Source organism: Ochotona curzoniae, unplaced genomic scaffold (genome assembly GCF_017591425.1).
Source record: "Ochotona curzoniae isolate NIBS_2020 unplaced genomic scaffold, NIBS_Ocur_1.0 contig_908, whole genome shotgun sequence".
NCBI lineage: Eukaryota > Metazoa > Chordata > Mammalia > Lagomorpha > Ochotonidae > Ochotona > Ochotona curzoniae.
The window spans coordinates 32,350,001-32,376,526 of NW_024466607.1; the positions used below are offsets into that span (position 1 = coordinate 32,350,001).

Below are 26,526 nucleotides of genomic sequence, written 5' to 3' on the forward strand. Positions count from 1 at the left end.
ATCTCATCTTTCATCCTGGCTAAATTCCAACACACAATTTCATTAACCCAGGTACTGCAGGTGATAAAACTCATTTTTCCCTAAAGAGACAGCTAAAAAGTACCAGTTATACATTTATGAAGTACCAGCAATCAAAATTATGGATTTTCTAAAAGGTTTTTAACTACTTTTATTGAAAGGAAAATCGCTGTCTCAGACTTTACTGACACTACTGCTAATAATAAATTTTACCATTTAGACATGGCCATAATATGGTAGACAGTGTCAATAAAAGTATGGAACAAAGATGATGTCTGTCTCTTAAGTAATGCCTTCTAATTACATGCCGGAAATGAACAGGGAAATACTTCAGCTAACTGATGGCTCTTAAAACGTAACAACACACGACCGTGTCCCCGCGTGATCTAGGTGTGTTACACACACACACACACACACACACACACACACACACACACACACACACTTCCATGTCAAACCAGCGACCTAACTAAATGCCCAAAACATGTTCTTCAAAACCTACCGGAAAATGGTTCGTTTAATTTACATGTCTAACTGAAATGTTTGCTTAAAAAGAAAAAATGTGTTCAAATGGTATTTGCTTGTTTTTCAGCAAAGTTATGGCCCTGGGCATGCTGTCTTTGGCAAACTTGCGTGAACTTCTCTAAAATTCTGTATATCACTAGAGGGCAGTGTGGTATTTGGGCCACTCTGACCCCTGCGGGTGCTGCGTAAGGTCTTCAACTCTACAGTATGGGAAAGGTACAGGGGAGTCCTATGATGGAGGGGGAAAAAAAAAAAAGACAATGTAGTACCCAACTTAAATTTTCCTAAAAAACCAAAACAAGAAAAATAAGTCCAAAAAGTCAAAATCACCGAAATGCACAGCTCCTTTTGCGACACTCAGACACTTGTCACCTTGGAGCTGATGGAAAAGTTTCCTTCCAGATTCCTTGAGATGGTGAGGCTGCCATCTGACTTGCATCCACCCACGATGATAGATGGCCATTCCCTCCACACCCGCCGGAGCCTCCCGCACCAACTAGAGGTAATTTCATTGCAGAATGCAAGGGCGAGCAAGCCGAGAGCCACAAAATGGGTTTGAAACAATTTATGATATCCGGCCTCCTCTAACATGTATTAGCATATACCTGGTTTCTTTAACATACACTTTGTTTTTCCAAAACCACAAACACAGTTGCTGGAATTTCATGTGGAAGTGCTTAAGGGGCTGAAAGTTAACACCTTTGTGATCCGCGCAGCCTCACGGTGGCTGTTAAACAAAAGCCTCTTTGTGGAGGCTTTCTTGAAATGTTTTCTTAACATGTTCCAAGTAGTTTTAGGCAGGGGACTAAAGTAAACAAGATGTTACCATGATAAAAACACTTGTGAAAACATTACAGAGCGCACTCCGTAGTTTCTTTCATATAAAACTCTTCACAGTTTTGGAAAAGTAAAATTCCCCGAAAAAATAATTTTTTTTTTTTTTTAAAGCCAAGTTAGCAATGAAGCCTCCTGCACTGCCCAGGCCGCGCAGCCCTAGGACAGGGCCCGAGTTCCATCTCTGGACATTTTCTTTCAACGTCATTCCCTCCATGGCTTTTAGTAGAACACATATAAAATTTATTTTGGCTGGAATAAGTTATATACATCTGACTGCCATGCAAAGGGATCTGTGCTTTGTTTTGCACAGCCCTTGCCTCCGTGAGAAAAAAAAACGGGCGGGGGGGGGGATGTTTTTTCCAATGCAATACTACTCAAGGATACAGATTATAACTCTTATTTAACGTCATACAAGTGACCGACCAAGGCAAAAATTTTAAAAGGTGATGGAAAACACTCATCCCACGCACAGGAGAGTCCCTGGCACTTGTGCAGCCATGGGTCTGTGCCTGATTTTACATGTGAACTTTAAAACGGGAAAATGTGGTCATGCTTTAACCCTCAGCCCCACTCCCCACCTTGCAAATATGTGGCAGGAGTCTTAAAAAAAAAAAAGAAGGGGTTAGAGATCCATGTTTTTACTGGTAAGCATCATTTGTGTCTTCAGTCTAATCAGGAAGAAAAAAAAACTGCCTCTGGTAGGGAGAGGGCTGGAGAGAGGAGGCAGCCCCACGGAGCTGGAGGACACGGGCTTGTTTTTTGTCTGTTATCAGAGGATTCCAAGCAATGCAGGCAGGGCTGGGCGATTTCATTAGAGTTAGCAGGAGCACCTGCTGGTATCAGTTTGCACTAACAAACACAGCAGTCACATGATGACCTAGGGTTGCTAGATTAAAAAAATATATATATCAACACTCAAACTGCAACTTGTTTTGAGAAGAAACAGGGAAATAAACGCATACAATAGATTGAGTATCTGCTGCTTCTGATAAAGTGCCCCTCTGTGGGCTCTGAGGAAAAGACAACAGGATGGTTATTTGTGCAGTGTTTATCTTTGAAATCAAGGGCCCTGTGGTGGACCTCACCTTGGGAACAAACACTGCAGCAGGATCACAGAGAGGTGTCACATCTCTGTTTTTGATTTACCAATACTTAGGATATTTCTTCCTCGGGATGAAAAAAAAAAAATTAGGCCTTGGTTTTAGACCCACGAGTCTCCCTCTTTCCTGTGTCTTCACTCCACTGTTAACTGTGGTACTGCCTTGACAAGTGGGATTTTATCCTGGAGAACTGGGCTCAGGCTCTCTAACGATCACATCTCACTACCTGGCACAACAGAAGACAGGAGGAAAATCCCTCTCCCTTCCTACGAAACCCTGTTACGCGTGCTCACGCGTGGCTTACAGACCCTGGACTGGCTCAAGGAGCACACTGCTCCCGGGGCTTACCAACCCTCTCTCCAACCCTGCCCTACCCAGTCTGCCTTTCTCCAACATTTCCTTCTCCTCAGCCTTGTGATGCGCCACCTCTGGCCAGGCAGGGTAGTGCAGCAGTTGAGAACAAGTGCATCCACCAGTCAGACTGGCTCAGCTCGGATGTCGGCTGCATCTCTCAGCAGCCTCTGGATGCCCTCGGTTCTAGCTGCATGCTGGCATTAATGCTTCAGCGTGTTGTCACGATTAAGCAGGCTTGAGGATCGGGATGGTTAACACGTGGCAAGTACTTGGGAGAGCAAAATCAGAAACAAGGAAGGAAATGAATGGGGGGCAAGGCCTGTCCAGCTACGCCTCACTCCAGATCGAAGCGCTGTTGCATTTTACTGGGTGTGAGCATGTCTCAAGGAATCCAAGCCCCACTGGGGTCCCTGGGAAATCACTTCCCAAGGAGAGAGAGGGCAGTGGATCCAGGAGAGACGCCTTCAGAACCTGCACATCCCGTGCTCTGAGAACAAAGGGCTGAGCAATCCTGTGCTGCCTGGGACCCCACAACGACATCACTCAAAGGGGCCACGTGGCTTTCAGCTGAGCCACGGAGGGTCTGCGAGGCTCCTGGAGGGAGGACTTCACCGAAGCGGATCCGATCTCCCTACAGACTAGGGAGGGCCACAGGAGAGGTGAGTCTGTGACAATGAACTTGCTTTCCACTGTATGATGCAATCTCCTGGACCCCGAAAACAGGGACTTCTTCTTAGAAATGCTATTAAAAAAAAAAGTGACATTCTCAATTTATCCTATTCAGCAATCCGTGTGCATGCCTCAGGGAAGCACCAAGAGAACTTCATGTTCTAGGCATTTTTTTCTCTCTTTGCGGGTTTACAAAGCTTGTTTTTATTTTCCAGAGCCAAGCACCCACCCTGGCCACCACGCAGTTCCTGCTCTGGAGGAGGTGTGGGAGGGGAGCCTGGATACGTCACTGTGATTGCCTCAAAGCTGGAGCTCGCCACTCGTTCTGGGCCAATGCCAGTCTGCCCGGGGCTTTTTCTAGAACTACTGGGAGAGACAGCCACTATGGGATTCAGCCGCTTATGGGCACATAAGCCTTTCCTTTTCAGGTTCAATTGGAAAGAACCTTACAACTTGCAAACAAGTCTGATGACACATGTAAGTCAATACACAGACACTGGGGAGAACCAAGCAAGCCTTGCAGGTCAGCAGCAGCCATTCGCACTCCTGCAGGCGCACACAGGCCGAGGACGAGCCAGGTCACCTGCAAAGCCACCATGAATGATGGCCGGACCCCCATGGCAGACTGCCGACGGACTCAGGAGACAAACGGGCTTTCTCAAGGAAATCAAGTTCTGCCTCCATTCGAAGCATTTCTAGACTCTTGTCGAGCCCTGCAGGTCTGAAGTCAGGTTTTTCCCTTCCAGTATTCTGACTGTTCGTCTAATGAATGCCTTGGCGATTTCAGGAGTGTTACAGTAAAGCTACTTGGACCATAAATAAGAGTTTTTAAATGGGTTTGATATGGAAAATAATGTCATTTCCCTTGGACAATAAAATGGAGACAGGTCACCAAGAATGCGGATGCAGCTTCCAAGTTCTAGAGACTTTATAAAGAGAAATCATATTTATCGAGGCTCATTAGCCATTCCACGGATGAAGGAAATCAGCACCAATGCACCTGCTCAAGCCTAGCCCTGGGGCAGAAGCAGCCACACTTGAAAATGGTTTCCAGAGTCCTTTTCTCACTCATGACCAGAACATGATCGGGAAACTGCCAGCGATCCAGTCACCAGGGATTTACGAGACAGCCTGGCACGGGATCACTAACCCGCCCGAACCGTAAGAACACAGCAGAGCCTCGCTGCTGCTAACGGGGCTAACTCAGAAGTCACCAACTACATCATCCTTCTGAAGCAGAAGACTAAAGACAGACATCTCGGAAATGGATTCATTCACAGCCTTCCATTCAAGAATCGAAACACTCTGTCTGGTCACTACAGTGTATGTATTCAGGCCCACAGAGACGGACACAGGAGCTGTCCTGATTATATAAAAGCCACGCAAAAGCGGAGACCAGCCCAGAAATCAGACCCCCTGTTTCACTGGGGATTGAGAGTGAGAGAAAAGCTAGAGCCCCCCCCCCCAACCCCCAGGAGGCACGTGGAGAGCCATCATTAAGGCACAGACAGGTGGCAGAAAGAGGCCAACTGGGCAGTCTGCATCCCAAATCCGGGGTGCTTGGGCTCAAGACCCAACCCTCCACTTCCGACCCAGCTTCCTGCCGAGGCACACTCCGGAGGTAAAAGTGAGGGCTCAAAAACTTGGGTCCCTGCCAGCCATGTGGGAGACCTAGCGTGAGATGCAGGCCCCTGGCTGCAGCCTGGGCTAGCCCTGCCGACTGGAGGCATCTGGGGTGTGAACCAGAGAATGGGAGAACTCTCCTTACCTGTGTTCTGCCTTTCAAATAAAATTATAGTAACACTTTTTTAAAAAAGAGAAACAATCGTACGCCTAGTTGCACATAAATAACATGTATACCTCTCTGATTGTTTTATACTTACAAAGCATAATGTAATATATCCAATTCGTATGCCAATGGCTAATGATATTATGAATACATTTATGTATGGAGATAGACTACTGAAATTACAGACCCCGATGGGCTAACCCCACATTTAGTCATACAATAACCATAAAAACTGAACTTCGTCCTTCCTATCGGGAGAAGAAACTGAACAAAAATAACCAACAATATGTGAGGGAGGAAGGCAAGACTCAAACCAGTATTACTTGTTCAGCATCTGTTTCTCCTATCTGTGAAGTCGCTCACATGGCACCAAAGAAAGGGCCCACTCACGCAGGGGACGCTGGCCACTCAACAGCGCTGTACAGTCACAGCTGGGAGAGCCGTCAGGGATGTGAGCTAAGGAGGGACGCGAAGCAAGCAGGAACTGAACTGCTGAACTTCCAATACTAGGAGAAATGTTACAGAATCACTGTCAATCTGAAGAATGGGTACATGGGACCTCTTGCTAACAGTGCTGCGGGCCTGTTTCCTGTTGCAGGACAATCTCCAACAGCCCTTGCACCTGTTCCCACGACCGAGGGAGAGAGGCTGCCCTGCCGGGGGCCACGCTGACGTCTGGGGTCTGAGCCTCTCCCTCCGAAAGGACGTAAGAAGCACACGTAAGCACAAATACGGACAGCGGGGAAGGCGATGGCTACAGGAACAGCAAAAACAGCATCGAACCCTTCTTACTTTAGGAACGACTGGAAGTCTTCACACACCGCTTCGCAGCCTGGCCACTTGCACACGCCGTGTCCGTAGAGAGGGTGGCTGTGCGGGTGCTCCTCGTGGGACAAACTGCAAGAAAAAACAAGACGACAAGGGAGTGAGCCTTCCGCCAAGAACCAGCAGCCCAGGGTGAACGGGACAGCCCTCCCGCCAGCCTTTCCCGTGGAACTCACTCATTAATCCCGCAATGATTCAAAAACCAACCAACAACAACAAACACTAAGTCAGACTGTTCTATTCCAGATCTCCTCAGGGACAGCTGCCTTAACACCAGAAACACACGTGTATGTGTGACAGGGTGTCATGTGACAGGCTTTTGTTCAGTGCAAAACTCTCTAGTCAACTAGACTAGAGAAAACCATTCCTTAAAAAGCTGGAGGGCCCGGCGGCGTGGTCTAGTGGCTAAAGTCCTTGCCTTGAACGCCCGGGATCCCATATGGGCGCTGGTTCTAATCCCGGCAGCTCCACTTCCCATCCAGCTCCCTGCTTGTGGCCTAGGAAAGCAGTCGAGGACGGCCCAAAGCCTTGGGACCCTGCACCCATGTGGGAGACCAGGAAGAAGTTCCTGGCTCCTAGCTTTGGATCAGCTTAGCATCGGCCGTTGCGCTCACTTGGGGAGTGAATCATCAGACGGAAGATCTTCCTCTCTGTCTCCCCTCCTCTCTGTTTATCTGACTTTCCAATAATAAACAAACAAAAGTACAATTAAACCCAGAAAAACAACAAAATAATCTAAGACAGAGCAAATTTTTTGATTTGCCTCAAAAAATAAAGCTATTATAATGGCAGAAGAAGATAGTGTTAAGATTGTGGACACTGTGAGAGAGAAAGCTTGGTGTGAACAAGAAGGGGTTAATCCTCCGGTGGGGTTCCAATCAATAGGTAATGATTTGGCCGCACAGATCCAAGTCACGGGATGCTTTGATCCGCGCCACGTGCTGCTCGGGGAAGGGGCTGTGCTGCACTCGCCCATGCAGCGTGTTCTCCGGCTTTTCCTCTTGTAGGTTTCTGTATCCAGACACCTTGCAGACAAATTATTTTGACAGTCATTTCCATAACCTTACATTCCATCAAACAGAAACGTTAAGCTAACATTCGGAGTTCTGCCCTGTCCTCCAGCACATTCCCTTCGTGGGAAGGGCTGTTGTGCAACGTACTCTGCAGCCTCTGACTTTGAACTTCGAGCCCTGTGAAGCACGACCACGCACTCACAGGTGCACACACTCGCAGGTGCGCGCGCGCACACACACACACACACACACACACACACACACACACACACACACACACATGCTGGCATTTTATATTGTCATCGGGACGTGGGTCCACAGAGCTGAAGGATTCGCATTCTCACAGCACACGCGCGCAAGCGCCACTGGTCCCTGACTTACAATGAACTCACTCGAATAGAGCGTGGTCACTCCGACCAAGGAGCACGAACAGCAAACGCACGTGCGGAACTGGCTCTTATCAGAGATTATAACTTGTGAATGATTTTGCTAGGGATCTTTATTGAAAATAACAAGCCACGTGAACCAAAAGAAAAAAAACAAGCAAGAAAAATCTGTAAACAGAGAAAGATCACCTGTGAGAGGTCAGGAGAGAGACCCCCATTCAAGAACAGAACAGCCGAGGAACCAAGACAGCGATACTGCAAGAAGTTCATGGAGCCTGACAAAAGCACATTCTCCAGGCAGCTGAGGGTAGAATTTCCTCAGATTCAAGGAACAAAATCACCACCTATTCATGATCATCTTCAGATGCACTAATGAATGAAGCAGACATGATTCAAAAGTAGAATATTTTTAAAAAATGATTACAAATGAAAGATTCCTTCAACGGTACCGGAATCCTCAGATATTCTGAGACAGGAAGAAGTCATTTAAAAAGAAAACTACTCAGAATTTAAAAAGGAAAAAAAAAAAACCTTGATCTTCTCAATTATTTTCTGTGCTAGATTTTGAAAGATTATTTATAATTGTCATACTTGTTGTGGCAAATACTGAAAAGCATAAAATTCCCTCAATGATGACACACATACAATTGACAAATGAAGGTATGAGGCCGCCTATCATTTTTTAACGTTCAAACTAACTTTATAAATAATGCCTTAATGCTTCCAACTCTTTTGATCAAAACCATACTCCCTGGCAACTGAGAGCCACCGGGTACCATCCAGCTCTGGGCCCCCTCCAGAACTCAACCAACCCCTGTGCTAGCACGGACATCAAGACTCCCTTTGGATTTCCGGTTTTTGGCAATGTTGGAAACAGCTAACCATTCCAGCAGGAGACTCCCTGAGAAACAGAATCACTCCATGAAACAGTACTAGCAACTGAAATTCACCATGAACCTGCTACCAAGTTGCGCTTGAGAAATGTTTCCAATTCAGTCCACCCGTGGCCACTATGTGTCACTTGACCTAGACAGGTTACAAAATTGCTATCACTAATTAAGAGCCGTAAATGGCTGCTCTGCTGTGCATCTAGATGGGGTAAAATAATAAGCATTTGCAAAATAGATTGTGATGAGAAATAAAAGGTACATGACTGAACAGGTCTGCCATGCCCTCTCCTGTTTTCCTGGTTAACTCACTCCTAAGGGATCCAAGGCCTGAATCACAATGGCACCCCCTCAGGGCGGCACTCTGGCACAGCAGGCGAAGCCACTGCCAAGCACAGGACACTGCTTCATGCCCTGCTTACTCCACTTCTGATCCACCTTCCTGCTAACGCGCCTGGGGATACAACAAAAGACGGCCCAAGCGCATGGGGCCCTGCACCCCTGCTGGAAATCTGGAGCAAGTTCCTGGCCTTGGCCTTGGCCTGGTCGCAAGCCTTTGTGGCCATCTGTGAAGTGATAGAAGATCTTTCTCCTACTCTGCCACTATAATAAAATAAATTAGCAATCTTGAAAAAAAAATGACTTTCCTCTAGGAATTTATTTTTCGTTCCATTTGGTATCATAACTTCAAGGGTTTGTTTTATTTTGTCTTGTTTTTATTTATCTGAAAGGCAGAGTTACAGAAAGAGAGGAAGGGATCAAGACATCTTCCATCTGCTGGTTCACTCCCCAAAGGGCTGCAACAATCAAGTAGGTCAGGCGAAGCCCAGCAGCCGAGAGCTGGATCAGAAGTGAGGCAGCTGGGACTGGAACTGGTGCCCCCATGCGATGCCGACTCTGCTGCAGGCCATGGATTAATCCACTGAGCCACAGCACCAGCCCCGGTTACTTCCAAGTCAAGCACAGATGGCAGCTCACTCCATCCTTAGAGGACAACCAGTTACGCCCGCACCTAACAGCACCCACTCCTCACACACAGGCACACATTCAGACCACGGTAAGAACAGCACTCCACGTTATGGCGATACGCTCTTGTGGTAAAAGTCCCTGCAGCACTGAATCGGCCCTTGAACAAAGCACACTGCCCACAGCACCCCAAGGAACTTGCACCTCCTCCCACATCCCAGTACTTCATCCTTGGGCACTTCTGACGCATCGCTACCCTCAAACGGACACTTACCAAATGGACTCCGCAACGAGGCTCAGTGCAACACACCCTTGTCGGCTACAAGGTGCCCGACTCTGGAAGCAAGGCGGACAGGCTGGCAGGCAGCCCGGACACAGCAGCTCTGGGAAGAGTGCTAAGGACCTGTCGCAGCTGCTCCCCCGCCCAGGGGAGGCCGCCAGGGGAGGGGTGCTGGGCACCTGCCCTGGCACCTCAGCACTTCAGATCTTGTAAGGTTTTCATTTGGCACATTATGGGAATTTTTCTGCCGTTAACCATCATTAACTGTTCTGTTCATGCACACGCACACACGGCGGGGGGCGGGCTCTGCAGGACTAGGTTTTCAGACTGCCGATTGTGGCGACAGTGGCCCGGCGGAAGGCACATGGCCACCGCACGTGCGGCGGGGGCTCGCTGCTGGCCTGAGTCACGCTGTAGCAGTCTCAGCAGGCTGCACCAGCTGCACCTCTGAATGGAAGCGGCTCTGTGTCATCACTAACGTGGAACATGCATTTATATTCCTCCTGCCTTTGGGTCGTGCCAAGAGGGACAAGAAGGGAAATTTTAAAAATGAGCAAAATTTTGCTTTTTTTTTTACTTGAATTCATTTAGAAGCACATTTACAGAATGAAGGATGGTGGGGAAGCGCCCATGTGAGCAGCTGAGAGCGTCGCTCCACCAGCTGCCCGAAGGGAACTCACGGAGGACCAGTGCTGAATGGAGACCGCCCTGGTCTTCCAGGGAAGGAAACATACACGCACCAAAATTAAACTCTTCAAACTGCAGGTCTCTTCGTTTAATAAAGTGGTTTCTGCTCTAAGCTCCCAGAGGGAACACTTCTGGGGGCCTGGGACCACTCCCATGCACTCAGCGCCTCGCAGGGAGATGAGCTCAACCAACCTCAGGCTGTGACGCACGAGCCAGCAACTGCTCCGTCTTCTTTCTAATGAGGATGTGCGAATCGGTCTTTGTCTACCAAAAGATCTTGCAGGTGAAGACCAGAAATACTCAAAGCCGCGAAAAAATAATAAAGATACCTTCTATCATTTAATTATGTTTGGAATCTGAAGCAGGTGTAAACTCCTCTCGATAACTTCTGATGTAAAAATTAAGTGTAATAGCCACACAAAGGCAGTGATAGCATTCCAGGCAAGGAAGAACCAGCTTGCTACGGAGAGCTGCACAATCTGTCGCTCACGCAGCAGATACCCAGCACGGAGTGTGGGGCTATGGTCACGGCCACGCTCAGCGGACAGCTCGGACACCTCTTCGACGTCAGAGTACTTGAACTCGAGTCAGCACCTAACGGGGACAGGGACTGAACCGGTAACCTGTCCACATTCACGCCTCACCCCAACCCGGAAGCCAGAATGATGAAGTCACCTGCTCAAAGCAAGGACAATACTTCCATCCTGTCTGCCGTCTGGAGTGATCCGTACCCGACCAGATCTGTCCGCTAACTTCCCCTTTGGCAAACGGGAGGAGAGGAATCTTTGGAGGTGATGAGGAGTGCAGAGACGGCCCTGAATCCCAGACACGTCCTGCCAACCCAAAGGCTTGGCCGTTTTCTGCCTGAAGGCCCATGCCCAGCTGTCCTGGGCACTCGCAGCCTCAGGCCTCTGGCCACCTCTCTCCACAGTTGGCTGTCATCTCCACTTTCTGAATCTGATGCCTCCTTCTTGAGGAAATTTCTAGTTCATTTGAACAAAAAGTTACACCTGCACACACAAGCATTTATCCCCCCTCCCCAACCCCCAGAGGTTTCAAAAACTATAACCTGAATTGTATTTTGCTGCCATGGTATTTGCTAAAAGGTATTACAGAAAACTGTGTTGCGGGCCCAGTGTGAGGTCCAAGTGCCTGAATCCTTGCCTTGTATGCACCTGGATCCCACATGAGTGCCGGTTCACATCCTAACTGTCCCACTTCCCAACGAGCTCCCTTCTTGTGGCCTGGGAAAGCAGCTGAGGATGGATCAAAGTCTTGGTACCCTGGACCCGTGTGGGAGGCCCAGAAGAAACTCCTGGCTCCTGGCTTCGGATCAGCTCAGCTCCGGCCATTGTGGCCACTTGAGAGTGAGCCAGTGGATGGAAGATCTTTCTCTCTGTCTCATCTTCTCTCTATATATCAGCCTTTCCAATAAAAATAAAAACATCTTTAAAAAAAATTTTTTGGGGGGTGGGGCCAGCGGCGTGGTCTAGTGGTTAAAGTCCTTGCCTTGAACTCACCGGGATCCCATATGGGCAAGGTTCTAATCCCGGCAGCTCCACTTCCCATCCAGCTCCCTGCCTGTTTCCTGGGAAAGCAGTGAAGGACGGCCCAAAGCCTTGGGATGCTGTACCCACATGGGAGACCTGGGGAAGGTTCCTGGCTCCTGGCTCGGGATCGGTGCAGCACCTGCCACTGCGGTCACTTGGGGAGTGAATCACTGGAGAGGAGATCTTCCTCTCTGTCTCTCCTCTTCTGTGTACATCTGACTTTCCAATAAAGATAAATAAATCTTAAGAAAAAATGTGGGGGTCTTACTGTTAATACTCAAAATCATGGAGTATTAAAATTTTTGCTGGGTTCCATTTCAACTATCATTAAAGTCACTCATTTAAAGTCTGTATGTCGACAGCTTCCCATATCTGCACAGTCACGTGCCATGACCACAGCTTCATTCTGGAATGCTGTCACCTCTCAAAAACCAGAAATCCTGAACCTACCAGTAATCACACCCCACTTCCTCCCAATCCCCAGCTCTGCCAATCACTGCTTAAACTCGCCCCCAGAGATCTGCCTAAGAAAGACATATAAACGGAGTCATCCACTACGTGCTCTAGTGCGGCTGGCTCCTTCTACACAGGGAATGCTTTTGGAGGTTCATTCATTCACGCTGGACATAGCATGTTACCAGTGCTTCAATTTCTTTTTTAATGGCTAAGGCTGAAGTCTTCAAAAAGCTCCCAGAGGGGCAGAAGTGTCGCCTGGCAATTGAGTTGCCTGTATCCCACATCAAAGTACCTGGGTTCAATTCCTGACTCAGGCTTCTGGTCATTCTAGAACCTGGCAAAGTAATCGGGTCGCTTTCCCATCCCATGTGAGGTCTGGATTGAGTCCCAGCTCCTGGCTCCCCTCCCTGCCCTAGCCTGGCCATTTGGGGGTGCCAGTGAATCAGAGCTCCTTCTCTGTCAAACAAAAAAGAAATTTATCTTGATAAGCCTGGATAAGCTGAAGTTCAATGCAATTGTAACACAAGAATAGTGATAACATTTCAGATGAGAAAGAACCAGCTTGCTATGCAAGGCAGCCACAGACAGACACATAACAAACGCAGTAGCTACCCGGCATGGTGCAAGGCTGTCCTTGTCACTGGTATTTTTACAGAACAGTTTTATGATATGTTTTTAAGTAGGGGCACTGGGTCAGGTGGGCACTCTAAGGTAAACATTTGCAGGAGGTGCCAGACTCCAAAGACACTGGACTGATTTCACCTGCAGCTTCCCCACACCCTTGTCAACACTTTACTGCTCTGTGTCTTTATTTCAGCCATCCTCACCGACATGAAGGGCCTGCTCCTCATGCTTTGATTTGCATGTCTCTAATTTGATGTTGAACATATTTTACAATGCCCATTGGCCATTTTGTACACAGAAATGCCCATTTATGTCCCATGTCTCTATTTTAACTGGGATGCCTTATCATTGAATTGAAAGGGCACAATGCAACCTTGATGTGTATCTATCTATATTGTGTCAGTCATATGATACACAATCACTCCTTTTTTGTGTGTTACTTTAATAACTGCTTGAAGCTCCAAAGTTTTGTGCTTTTTACGTTTGAGAGGTAGAAAGGGAGGGAGGGAAAGCAAAGCAAGAAGTCCTATCCGCTGGTTACCTTTGCACATGTCCAGAATGGCCAAGGCTGGGCTGGGAGCCAGCACATCAATCCAGGTCTCCCACATGGGTGACAGGGCCTCAACCACTTCAACTCACACCCAGTGCCTCTCAGTGTGCGTTAGCAGAAAGCTGGGATCAGCAACAAGGCTGCGATTGGAATCCTGGTATTCCAGAGTAGGATGTAAGCATCCCCATCAGTGTCTTAATCACCACACGAAGCACCTGCCTCACACAGAAGTTTTTAAATTTGATGAATTTTTTAAAAGACTTTAAAGATTCATTTTTTTTTTACTTGAAATGTAATTTTTACAGAAAGGAGAGACAGAGCAAGAAATCTTCCATCTGCTGCCTTACCCCCCGAATGGCCACAAAGGCCGCAGCTGAGTGGACCCAAAGCCAAGAAGCAGGAGGGCGCAGGGGCCCAAGGACTTGGACCATCCTCCCTTGCTTTACCATGCCATAAGAAGGAAGACAGACTGGAAGCAGAGCAGCCAGGCCTAGAACTGGTGCTCACGTGGGATGCCAGGGGTGTTAGTCCACTGAGCCACTGCACTGGCCCTGTGTTTATTTTTCTTTAATTTTGTAATTACATAATGTTCTTTTATTCATCCATTCATCTGAGAGGCAGATCAAGAGATAGTGCATATTTCAATTAACAGACGGTGTGTTGGCATCTGCTAGTTCAGTTCGCACATCCCTGCAGCATGGTGGAAATCCAGTCTCCCACGTGGGTGGCAGGACCACGGCACTTGAGTCATCAACACTGCCTCTCAAGGTCCACGTTCCAAGGTCAAACCCAAGGACTAAGCTGCCACGCAGCTGTGCTCACTGACTTCTTACCCACCATGCCACCTCCCTGCCCCTCATTCTGCTTTTGTCATCACATCTAAGGAGCCCATACCTAATCCAAGGCAATAAAGACTCATCATTAAGTTGCCTTCTAAGGATTTTTCATCCCGTGGCACACTGTAAGCTGATTGCAATATGTGATGTGAGGTAGGGGTCCAACGTCTTTCTTTTGAATGTTGTCCCAGCTACATTGGATGAGGAAACATCTGTATCCCTAATGAACTGTTTAGCATTTCTGTCGCACAGGATTGAACATACATGGAAGCTTTGGGACAGTTTCAAAATTCTCGCTTCCCCTAGGTTTCTTTCCCCCAACATACAGCTCATATTCTCAAAGGAATCGGCAGTTAAATTTTAAGACAACTTTTGCAATTACAGTAAACCAACTTCAAAAAAAAAAAACTTTTGGAGCTTTGACAGGTGGGGGCAGAGATGATTATTTAATAAGAAATGAAACCCCAGCAGCTGAACTTTGTGAGGATCTAGAGCCTGGGGGCCAGCCGCCACCCCAGCTTCCGTGACACTCCGACGCGGTCCCTTTAGGAATGTGTTTGTCGCTCCCGGCACTCGACTCCCAAGCGGAGTCTAACATCACTTTTCATGGATGCCCAGCACTATTTCTATATGCCAACCCCAGAAAAGCTGTTCTCTTACAACACAGTTTTAAGACTGTTACAGTTTTAAAAAAAAAAAAAGTGTTTTGCATTAAACCGTAGTCCTAACAGTGCAAGTCTCAAAGAAAGGCACTGATATTTCAAAGGTTTCTCATTTATTCATTTAATACTTTGCAACATATAAAAATAGTCCCACTCTGTCTCTTCATTTTTGGATCCTCATCCCCCGCCTGCTCCTGTGCTACCGTGTCTTCTCTTCCAGGAGATGCCACGTGCCCCAACAGGGACTGCTCAGGTTTGGACACGGAACCATCAATCTGAGGACACTCTACCAATGACGCCACTACAGACAGAGTCTGGATTTGAAAGCACCACATCTCAGAAACCAGGATGCATTTGTGAAACATACAAGAGTATGTCAAGAACTTATGGAAAGTTCGAATTAAAGGGTTAGTTTATTTTGGCACAAAAAAGTCTGATATTCATATATATAAGGGATCCTCAAATGTTCAAGAAAAATGTGTGTCACTAAAAAACAAACAAACAAACAAACAAACAAAAAAACATTACACAGGATGACAAATTTTTTTGCACCAAAATGAATACCTTTCAATTTCACTGTTCCGGGAGCTTTTGGAAATCCCCTCATATGGTATGTGGGTCCGAATGAAACACAGCCATTAAAGACGACACCAAACTCGAGGAGACAGGCTGGGTAAGCGGATTACACATGAACACATCTATGCTAGGAAGAGGAGCAGTGCAGACCCAGCGGCCCAGGGTCAGGAGGCCGTAACAGCCCTCCACTGCCCGCTGCAGTACGCTTCAGATGTTTCTCCTACTACTGTCCTTCTGCCAGCCAGCTGCAAGGTCAGACACAGTCCCTGTGAAGGGACAAGAAGGACAAGGTCAAGTTCCCACGTGTTCTCCACAATCCATCCATCGAGGCTGGGGGTGGGGAGGGGTGTAGCTCTTGCACCTGCTTAGGGCAAAGGAAGATGAGCAGGAACGGGAGACAGCACAGTGCCAGTGTTGTGTGTGCTTTCCTGGCATTCTGTAAAAGGGACCTCCTTTAGCGGCCGCGAAGGGCACCCCGAGGGGCAGACGGACCTCTGTGGCACAACGAGGGCTGGGCAACAAAGTCCCCGTCCAGTTCCCAGCATGCTGTGATCACGCTGGCTTTCTGCTCACTGCACAACACCCCACCCCACCCGTGTATTAACCGCGTAACTGCAAGTCGGTTGATAGTGGGTTCTGTAATGCCCCTAAAAAAGGGAAGGGTGCTCTGTCAAAGCCTATGAGAGGGCCCGCCCTGGAGTGACTCAAGATGGATTCTCTGCCAACTGTAACACGCATGCGCGCTTCTCGCTCCTCCTCTCACACAGCGAATGCTTGACTCTCCTTCCCCACTACGCTCATCATCTCAATTTTCTGCTGCTTTTCAAATCAGGTTTAATTAGAGGATTTCACATTCCCTTGTGATACGATATTCATGAGCAAAACTTGCAATTGGAGTGACTGTGAATTAGTCTATTAAGTGCCAGATTTGTGCTCTTAAACAATGACGGAGATAATCGTTATTATCCTTGAGATGCGAGGACTACCTTCCCTAACTCCCCATCCGAGACGGCCGCAACATCAGGACCACGGTGCGTGTTTTTCTGGTGTTGTTTTTTCCCTTCCTTTCTTTCTTGAACTGAGAAGTATCCGGAAAGAAAGACTGGGTGGGGGCCTCTGTGCGGGGGCCCTTGGGTGCTGTCCACCATCAGCAACGGGATTGGGAAATATAACCCTTGCTCTCCTGGCAACAGACCCGGGCTTAGAACGCTGGAGAGGGTTTAGACCGAGGACATCAGAGTCTCCACAATTTCTCAGGAGCAACTTTCCGTGAAACTTGTGGAAGTTAATCAGTTATGAGAAAAATTTCAGACAAGTGCAGCAACAGGTATATTGTCAACAGGCCCCAAACAGGACAGGGTCTGCGAATGTCTGTCTCCAAACCACCGAGCGGACCCAAGAGATGACAGGAACCCAAGGAGAGCGTGCAGCCTCCCATCTCACCACCAACCCTGGGGCAGTGCTTCTCAGGCTTGCTTACATATGAATGATTCCGTTCCTCTACCTTGATGAGAAACAAGATGACTGTGCCTTTGTTGTTGTTTAACCTTTAAGTCCTTTTTTTTTTTTTAAAGATTTATTTATTTTGTATTGCAAAGTCAGATATAAGGAGAGGAGGAGAGACAGAGAGGAAGATCTTCCGTCTGATGATTCACTCCCCAAGTGACCGCAATGGCAAGTGCTACACTGATCCCAAGCCAGGAACCAGGAGCTCTCTTCCTGGTCTCCCACTTGGGTGCAGCGTCCCAAGGCTTTGGGCTGTCCTTGACTGCTTTGCCAAGCCACAGGCAGGGAGCTGGATGGGAAATGGAGCTGCCGGGATTAGAACCGTTGCCCATATGGGATCCCGGCGAGTTCAAGGCAAGGACTTTAACCACTAGGCCAGCACACTGGGTCGTCGTAACATTTAACTCCTTTTAACAGAGACTGTGATACACTAGTTCTAGTGTGGGGAGCGGGACCACAACTGAAAGACAAAGATTCCAGGACCTTGCTCTGCCTCCCACCTAAAAGTGACTGATTACAGGTGCACTCATGGATGGTCCAATTTACTCACTACAGGTCAAGGAAAAAGACAGAAAAGGCTAAACAGGCGAAGGGGTGGCACTGGGCAATTTCATTAACAGCTGCAGACTCATAAAATGTGCTGCTTGGCTCCCAGTTATTGAGGAAGTATAAGGGCTTTAGACTTATTAGTTGATTATACTCACACACAGTTTACAGATAAGGCTGAAGGAAGCTATCACAGGTCAAGTTCACTTTCCCTCTTTAACGCCACTTTTCCACTGTTAGCATGGAGCTGCTGGGTGGCCCTGTCAGCACAGGCTTACTGGCTATGGCACTGACCAAGGCCAGCTCAGTGGAAACCGCAGTCCAGGGGTCTGACAGCACCCACGACACACACTCACCATCCCATACCTGCGCTTTAGGAACCATCTGGGCCTGGCTCACAGCTCTACGCCGGGGACGCTGGTACAGAAAGGCAGGGTCTGAATGAATTTGTTTCTTAGGGAAAGTAAAGAGCCGTGCTCAACTCTTGTAGGAAAGCAGGTGCACCATGAAAGCAAGTGTTGCCATGTACTTGGTCACGGTCCAGAACCTCTGTCAAATCAAGGATTCCCATCAAAATCTGCCCTTGAGACACTGCCACACGTAGTGGGCACTGAGGCAATGCCAAGAGAAGAATGCTAATTTTCTTTTTTTTTTTTTTACACCAAAAAAATTAGTATATCTAGCAGCTCTAACTTCTGATTTCACAGAAGTTTTTTTTTTTTAAATACATATAATAAATCCTTTTACTTAAAAATGACTTGACTATAGGATCTGGGGCAATAACCTAGTGGCCCAAGACCTCCCCATGTACGCGCCAGAATCCCATATGGGTGCCAGTTTGTATCCTGGCTGCTCCACTTCCCATCTAGCTCCCTGCTTGTGGCCTGGGAAAACAGCAGAGGACAGCTGAAAGCCTTGGGACCCTGCACCCACTTGGGAGACCCAGAAGAGGCTCCTGGCTCCTGGCTTCAAGTTGGCTCCAGCTGTTGTGGCCGTTGTAGCCACTTGGGGAATGAACCAGCAGATCGAAGATCTTTCTCTCTGTCTCTCCCTCTCTCTGTATATCTGCCTTTCCAATCAAAATTGAATCTCAAAAAAAAAAAAGACTTGATTTGATTATAAACAAAATCAGATAAGAGGCCAAGAGGGAAAAACCCCTCAGGATACAGAGGTCCACACACAAATGTGTGAGCAGTGGCAAGCCCAGAGCGCCTCAAGTTTTCTCTCCATGAGGCATCTCTCTGAAGACAGGCTCTTGCCCCAGAGGCATCCTGAACTCAGGGGACAAAGACTTGCAGTGGCCCCAAAGCACAGGTGCTCTGGGGACCAGGACCTGGGATCTCGGGGTGTCTTACTGTGTATGCCGTGCAACCCTAGCAGTTGGCTGCCTTAATCAATGTTAGTAACACGAGGCTGGGATCCATGGCAGGTAGTAAGCCTGGTGGCCACTTTCGTCACCAACCCTTTCACTAACCTGCCCTCTTTCCTTTTTCCATATCCAGTGTGAAAGGCAGGAGGGCGTGGCTCAGAGCGATGGCTGGAGGCCACCCGCTACACTCAAATCACAACACAATCACAAACACAGACCGGTCGAATGCCTGTGTTTGCAAGGTGCTGAGTGAAGGAATAAATAAAGGAAAAGAACAAGAAGAGGCAGGGGTCCAGCGTGAGTCGTGGACGCCAGTCAAGACTATTCTGAGTTTGACCACTGGCAACGGCAACACTGAGATCTTGTTAAGAAACCAGGGTGCTTTCCAAAGACTGGTGTGAGCAACTGGGTCAACACAGGCACAGGGACCACTAATCCACAAGCTATTAACGCCATTAGGCCAGCGTTCCCATTATGTCAGCACAAAGGTGTTTGCACTGCTGAATCACAAGGTCTATGTGGAACCCTGCCCGCGTGTCAGAGGAATCAACAATACCCAGAAAACCAGAGAGCGTAAACAACAAGTTCCAATATTCGTTCGTCCTTTACTTCTCCTTGTTCTCTACAAGTCAGTGCAAGACTCCAGGAGCCCCCCAAAAATCACACATCTGGACCAGACAACACAGCAGGAGAGCAAGGGGCGACTGGGTGGATGATATGAAATGGCTCCATACCCTAAGGCACCTGTGGTTACATTTTCTTATAATCACTCCCTACTTTATAAATTACTTTGATTTCCCTGTAGTGGAAGATGCTTCATTGACGGTCCCTGGATTAAGCTCTTCTCTGCCATTATTTCAGCAGATGTTAATACGCCTCTACTCCGGGATCATCTCATTCCATTACTCGATCACAGTCTCTAAAGTCAGATGTGTATGAGCCACGCATGGGTGAGAATATTAAAATTTGCATATGCTTAGCTTAGGCTAATATTAGAGCTTCTAATGAATATATACATATGTTTACGTTCATGGAGGGCAATGTCAAAAACCCCATATAAAATAAACATCCAAAGGTAAGTTTAGGGACAGACGTCTGTGGTTAAGACACCCATGCTCCCACACTGGAATACCCGCACTTGGTTTGTGTCTCTGTGTCCTCATTCCTGCTCGCTCCTGATGCAAACCCCGGGAGGTGACAGGTGACTGCTCAAGTGACTGGGTTCCTGCCACCCAGCAGGAGAGAGGGAGACGCGACCGAGCTGCCAGCCTAGCTTCATCCCTGGACCTGCAGGTGTTTGGGGAATGAACCAGTAATGGGAGCTCTCCCTCTGCCTTTCGAATTAAGAAGTATGAATTTAAAGGGAAGTTTGCTTGGGTCCAATTTGGAAATCCATGCGATTATGTCATAATACCCATCTCCATAAAATTTTTAAAAGATTTAATTATTTTAATTGTAAAGGTTGATCAGTTTTATGGAGAGAAAGAGAGAAAGATCTTCCATCTACTGGTTCACTTCCCAAATGGTCACAACGGCTGGAGGTGAGCGGATCCGAAGCCAGAAGCCAGTAGCTGTTTCTACTGCTCTATGTCCCCCACTGCTTTCCCAGGCCACAGCAGAGAGCTGGGTGGCAAGTGGAGCAGCCGGGATACACAGTGGCGCCCATATGGGAATCCTGGCACTTGGCAAGGTGAGGATTTAGTCTTTGAACCTTGGCCTGAGGCCACCCCTCCCCCCCAAATTTTTAGGTGTAATCTCTTAAATATTTCTCACTTCTGAAACAGTCATAGCCAACATATTAAACACATGTATTACCGAATAATACATGGGATCTTTTTAAGGGGAGTTGGGTTCCACCAAACAACTTATATTACACCAGAATCTTGAAGAATTTTTCCCTCTGAAACAGGAAGTTTGAGCAAAAAAAACCAGGTTTTCCTAAAGAGGAGCAGTGAAGATCTGTCACTTCGAGTTTAAAAAGAGGTAGACGCTGCACCCTAGACACAGCTGTTGGGGCTGTGGGCTCCAGGCAGCGGCTCTCAGACCCAGAACCACAAGGGGTGAGGCCCAGCGGCCCGATGTTCCCGTCACTCCCCTGGGGGCCTGTGAACCACTCTACAGCCCCAGAACCACTCGTCCCAGGACCCACCCGTGTTCTCTTGTTGGCAACAGCTGCAGGAGGGACACGGGATGGCCAGGTCTGACAGCAGGTGCCCCTCTACCCCAGGAGCAAATCCGTATTACTCTTGAGAGCCTCTTAACCTTGACATTTCCTTTGAACCTTGCATCCAACATCTGCAACAAGGCACCCATTGCCTGGCAGGCTGGCTGTGTCCCATCCCGGGGACAAGGCTCCCAACAAGATGGATGCAACCTTCCTTTGAGGCGGCTCGCCGGAGTCAACGCTGTTCCCCACGACCCTCTGATCGTGCACAAAGCCCCACACCGGATCACACGGGCTGCCAGGATTCCCTCCTAGGAAGAACTCAGCCACAGTCACCCTGTAATCCCCAAACCATGTAGAGTTTGTGTCTGATGAATACTCCGTCAGCGAGGTCTGAATGAAAATATCTAAACACCGCTCTAGCTAGGATCCCTGAGCCCCTGCTGCTGCCAGCAGCTACAATACACAGCAAGCCATGTGACCCTCACGGTCTGACACATCAGGCCTGACACACCAGGATTGAGTATGCAGCGTACTAAACCATGTCCCAGCTTTGCAGTCCACACTGAATGGCACTGCTGAACTCCACGGCCGCCACCCGCTGCCTGGGGGATGGCCGGGACATGACAGGGCCAGTACTCTCAGCCTCTGCCTCGGGGGGCCTTGGCTTCGACTGGAGAGGTTTTGCCACACCAACTGATCCAAATAACCTCGCTTTACGTAGTACCATGCAGCCCCCCCCCCCCCTTCTCCACCCCCAGAGCCTGACTCTCACAGCATGGTTGCCTTCTCTAGTTCTCCTCTCCTGCATTGTGAGCGCTCCATGCAGGCAGCCTCGGCCTCCCCAGCTCACAGCAACTACGCATACAGAGCCTAGGTCAGCACCTGCCTGGGCTGGGAGCTGGCTGAGCAAGCCGGGCACTGCCCGGTGACCCATTCCGCTGAAGAATCCATTCTGTGGGGGCGGTGTGAACCCTAGATGACATCTCATTTATTCTCGTTGAGTTTTTTTTTTATTCCTGTCTTTACCAACCTCTAATTTATTCCAACGCCACTGGATTATTCCAGCTCTTGGTGTCAATTTTTTTCTAATTAAAGTAAACTGCCATTTATTTCTCGCACTGATCTTTAACATGAGACATCTTGTTCTTGTCTTAAATATGACTCATATGGGAAAATGTGAGTTGAATGCATATAGGGGCTCACACGGACGGCAATGTTCCCACCGATCTCTGAGAAACGTGGAGGCAGCCGCAGGACCCTGCCTGACTCGCAGGTCCATAGTAATCACTTTGATGGAGTATTAGCTATTCGGACGCATGACCTGCAATTTCACCAGATGACTAAGATGACCCCCTCAGAAAGCAAATACCGCATCACTTACACAAATACTTCAAATCTGCCTTCCCTTCTGCTGCAATCCAGCCTCCACCTCTTTCAACATCCCTGGCCCGGTTGTAAAACACACACCACACAAAATATCCTTTTTAGAGACACCCCAAGGTAGTTTTTTTTTTTTTTTAATAAACAAAAAAACAAAAGGAGGGGAGGGGAGAGAGAGAGAAACAGACTCCCTGCCATTAGCCCCATCTCCTTGAAGCTTTTAAAAGGGATGAAATTTTGAGGTCATCAAAGTGGATCTGTTTGTTTAGGGAAGTCCAATAGGTAGTATAAATACCACGGCTGCAGTTGCTATGGGTCTGTTTGTTTACCAAACAAGAACACAAATAGCAGAACAACATGTGAGTGCAGTGCACAGGCCACAGGCGGAGAAGCCCTCTGCCTCCTGCTTCATCCTCCATGGTGCCTTTCAGAGTCCTGCAGAGCCCCCCGGCTGACCACACCTGGGGAGGCCTCTTCTCCGGCTTCTCTCTGCACGGCTGCCATCTCTAAGAGTGAGCCAGACAGCAAGTTCCTTCTCCCTTCCCTTTCGCTCAAGACTTCAACACCAAGAAAACAGCAAGCCCAATGATCCAAACTAGACACCAGAAACAATGTCCACGACTGAACGAGAGAGAGAGCGAGCGAGAGGAGAGAGGAGGGAGGAGGGAGGCAGTCCTTTGGGTAACTTGGGAACTGACCAAGAAAGGTTTCTGCATATGTATTTCAAACTGATTTTCTTCTGAAAACGTGGACAGCAAACATAGCCTGCATTTTCTTTTTTTCTTTTTCTTCTTTTGAGGTGTTGGAAAGACAGAATGCTCCCTTTCGTGGGGCGGCCCATGAACACATGCAACCCCTGAGCCCTGCCTGGCCCAGCCTGGAGCTGAGCCCTCCAGCCCCGTCCCCCACATGGCCGAGGAGACCCAGCCCCTGTAACCAGCACCCCCGCCCCCCAGAGTCCGCAGTCAGCAACACAGGCAGGGTTTCAGACCCAGGTACGCTGGTATTGGATTTCAGAGTCTTAACTGCTGTCTTTTCGTAAAGATTCATTTTTATTGGAAAGTCAGCTATACAGAGAGGAGGAGAGACAGAGAGGAAGATCTTCCATCCACTGACTCACTCCCCAAGCAGCCAAAACGGCCAGAGTTGAGGCAATCCGAAGCCAGAAGGCAGGAGCTTGTTTCTGAGTCTCCCACGCAGGTGCAGGGTCCCAGGGAGCTGGGTGGGAAACAGTGTCACGAAGATTAGAACCAGCACCCATATGGCGTGTGCAAGGTGAGGACTTTAGCCACTAGGCTACTGCGACGGGCCCCTTGCAGCTATCTTAACTGCTATGCTAAATGCCTGCCCATCTAAGTGACTCATAAAGCTGGCATGTTTCAGCCACTAGGGTTATAGCTGCTGGTCTAACATGAAGGCGGGGGGGGGGGGGCTGTAACTCAAGTCTACAATAAAACAAACTGTACAAGCAAGGCTGCTGGAGCGGCAGCGTGCTTTCCACACTACACTGACCGCAGCCCCCGCCCGGCTCAGCCCTGCTGCCTCCTTGTGAATGGGACAGCTCGCCAGATGGGCGCAGACACCGAACAAGCTGTACACCTCTTGGCGACATGTGCCCGGGGGACTGTCCCATATTACCACCACCTGCACAGAGGCAACTGCGCTCTGTCTGCACTGTGGCACCAAGGCGCCCATCACAATGGTATTTCAGAGTACACACAAAAAGGAGAATTGCAGTTGAGAGAATTCTCCGGCTAGCAGATCTGTTGCTCAATTCCTGAACCAGTCTCCCCAAGGAATGGGTATCTTCCTTATTCACGCAGGCAGCAGCGACAAGCTGGAACACATATTAACAACTTCCCTTTGTGGGCTTCCCCTATTGTTTTAATGAGGAGAATATACTTTATAATATACTTAGGCCTGGGCTGATTACAAAGCAGGGGGTGGGATAAAGAACTTTAGGAATGCTGTGCATATGTAACGCGCTCATTTGCATGGCCCCAGCTTTGCACACTGCCACTCAGCAGAGCTCCAGCTCGCTTGGACAGGACCACAGAGCCAGAAGCACAGCCTACAGTAACAGCACAGGGACACCCCCGCACCCCGAGCGCAGGGCTGGCTGCCACTGCAGCCTCCTGCACAGGCGCCCCACTCCACCCTCTCCGAGATCTGGCTTCAGCAAATGGGAGTCCTGGAGGTCATTTCTTCCAGGACAGAATGGCAGCGAAACTCTCCCACGCCATGTGGCCTGTGCTTTCCTTCCCATTTCTGAATGCTTCAAACGGCCATCAAAGACAGCTTTCTATTCACCCAAGTCAACGGTTAAAGAACCTCTCAGGGGCAAAGGGCAGACCCTGGTCCACTGGGCGAGGCCATGAGATGGCCCGAAAGGTGGCTTCTCACCCTTCTCCTGCCATGTGCTGTCCTTTGCTGGCCTGGTGCAGCGTCAATGCTGAGAGCTAATGCCCCCTTGGAAGGAGGTGGCACAAGCCATTCTACCCAAGCACGGACACCTGCCAAACAGCTGGGGGCCCACAAAGGGAGGGAGCAAAAAGCTTGCATGTCCAGATAAAAGCTGCTGAGGGTTGGGGAGGCATCAAACATTAACGGAGCCAGAGTGGGATCTTAACATGTTAGACACATTAACACAAATGTATTACACAAGATCCGAGTTTGGGGCGGGGGTGTGGAGTGAAAAATCAACGAAACTTGAGAAACTTATAAAATGAACGTGACTCTTTGGACAACTGATGTCACTTTATGGGAAAGCATTTATCATTTAAACACAATAAATAGGAAAAGATTTATGGAGCCTAATGATGCCATGTGATGGTAAAAGGCACTTTATTGAGGCCCAGCACAACAGCTGTTAAAAGAATAATGGCTGACTTTTTTTTTTTCTTTTAATCACTCTACAAAGTGAACAGTCAAGAACACCCATAAACCTTTCCCTTGGAGCAGGTCAGCGCTTTACAGATTCTCACCCCTTGCCTCCCTGTGCGTGTGGCCTGGCGAGGCAAGGATGCAGCACAGTGCCACGGGGTACCAGAGTCCTCCCTGCTACTGGGGATGCCAGCCCCCAGGTGGGGCTTCCACAGCGAGACGGGCAGCTCTCGGCAGGCCCTGCGGTGCCAGACACTCAATCGTACGCTGGCGCTGACCAGGGCACTTTGGATCTGGGACCACTGATGCTACTCAGAGCTGAAACAAGCACCTGCACTTTGTCCTGTGTGGTTGGGCATTCCTACTTCTCTTTCCTGTCCCCCTACACCTCTGGAGAGTCTTCCGGCACAGGAGATTCCATCAAGTGGCGGCACTGTTTCTCCTGAGCAGCACACCTGGAAACCACCACAATGCACCACTCCCTGCTAACACGGAGGGTCAGGAAGACCCAAGGGGCAGGTCCTGCATGGTCACTCACCAACAGTGTGACTCATGCAAGTTGCAAGGCCATTCTGGGCCCCTGCTGTACCGTGTGCGTAGGGGTGATGGAGCCGCAGAGGGCTCCGGCGAGGATGAAAGGGAGAGTCGAGGTCAAGCTCTCCGTGGAGTCCTTTGTGTACTCGTCTGACCCAAAGCCACAGTTCAGAAACTGCTGGCTGCATTTATCACTACCAACAGGTGATGCCACTTGCACATGCCCACAGAGCCAAGGGGCGCCACCATGCCAACTCCAGGGCAAGTGGTCCTGCTGTTCCTTCCAGCAATACCACTTCTCTACTGGCTGGCTCAAGAATGGCAAGTTAGATCAGCGAGCTGCTGGACCGTGTCTGCCATGTGAAATAAATAATTGGTAAGTGCAAATTCTGGTCTTTCCAATTGGATCAAAATCCGGAGGAACCCAGCATGCTGTCAGCCTTGCTCCTCAAACCCGAACTTAGAAGCCAAGCTCCTAGAGGTGGGAAATATATACCGTGAGAACACCAGCAGGCTGTCGGGCACACTGCTGTCACAGTTACCTATGCAGG

General features: G+C 48.8%; 1 protein-coding gene across 4 annotated transcripts in view; it reads right to left on the bottom strand.

The window, feature by feature from the left end:
• The window catches only part of FOXP1 (forkhead box P1), a 493,878-nt gene that overhangs the window by 42,315 nt on the left and 425,037 nt on the right, over positions 1-26,526 (bottom strand). For all 4 annotated transcript variants that reach the window (XM_040994813.1, XM_040994814.1, XM_040994815.1 and 1 more), the window contains one exon: positions 6,085-6,189. In XM_040994813.1, the coding sequence (XP_040850747.1) occupies positions 6,085-6,189 (105 nt within the window). The remainder of the gene's footprint in view (positions 1-6,084; positions 6,190-26,526) is intronic.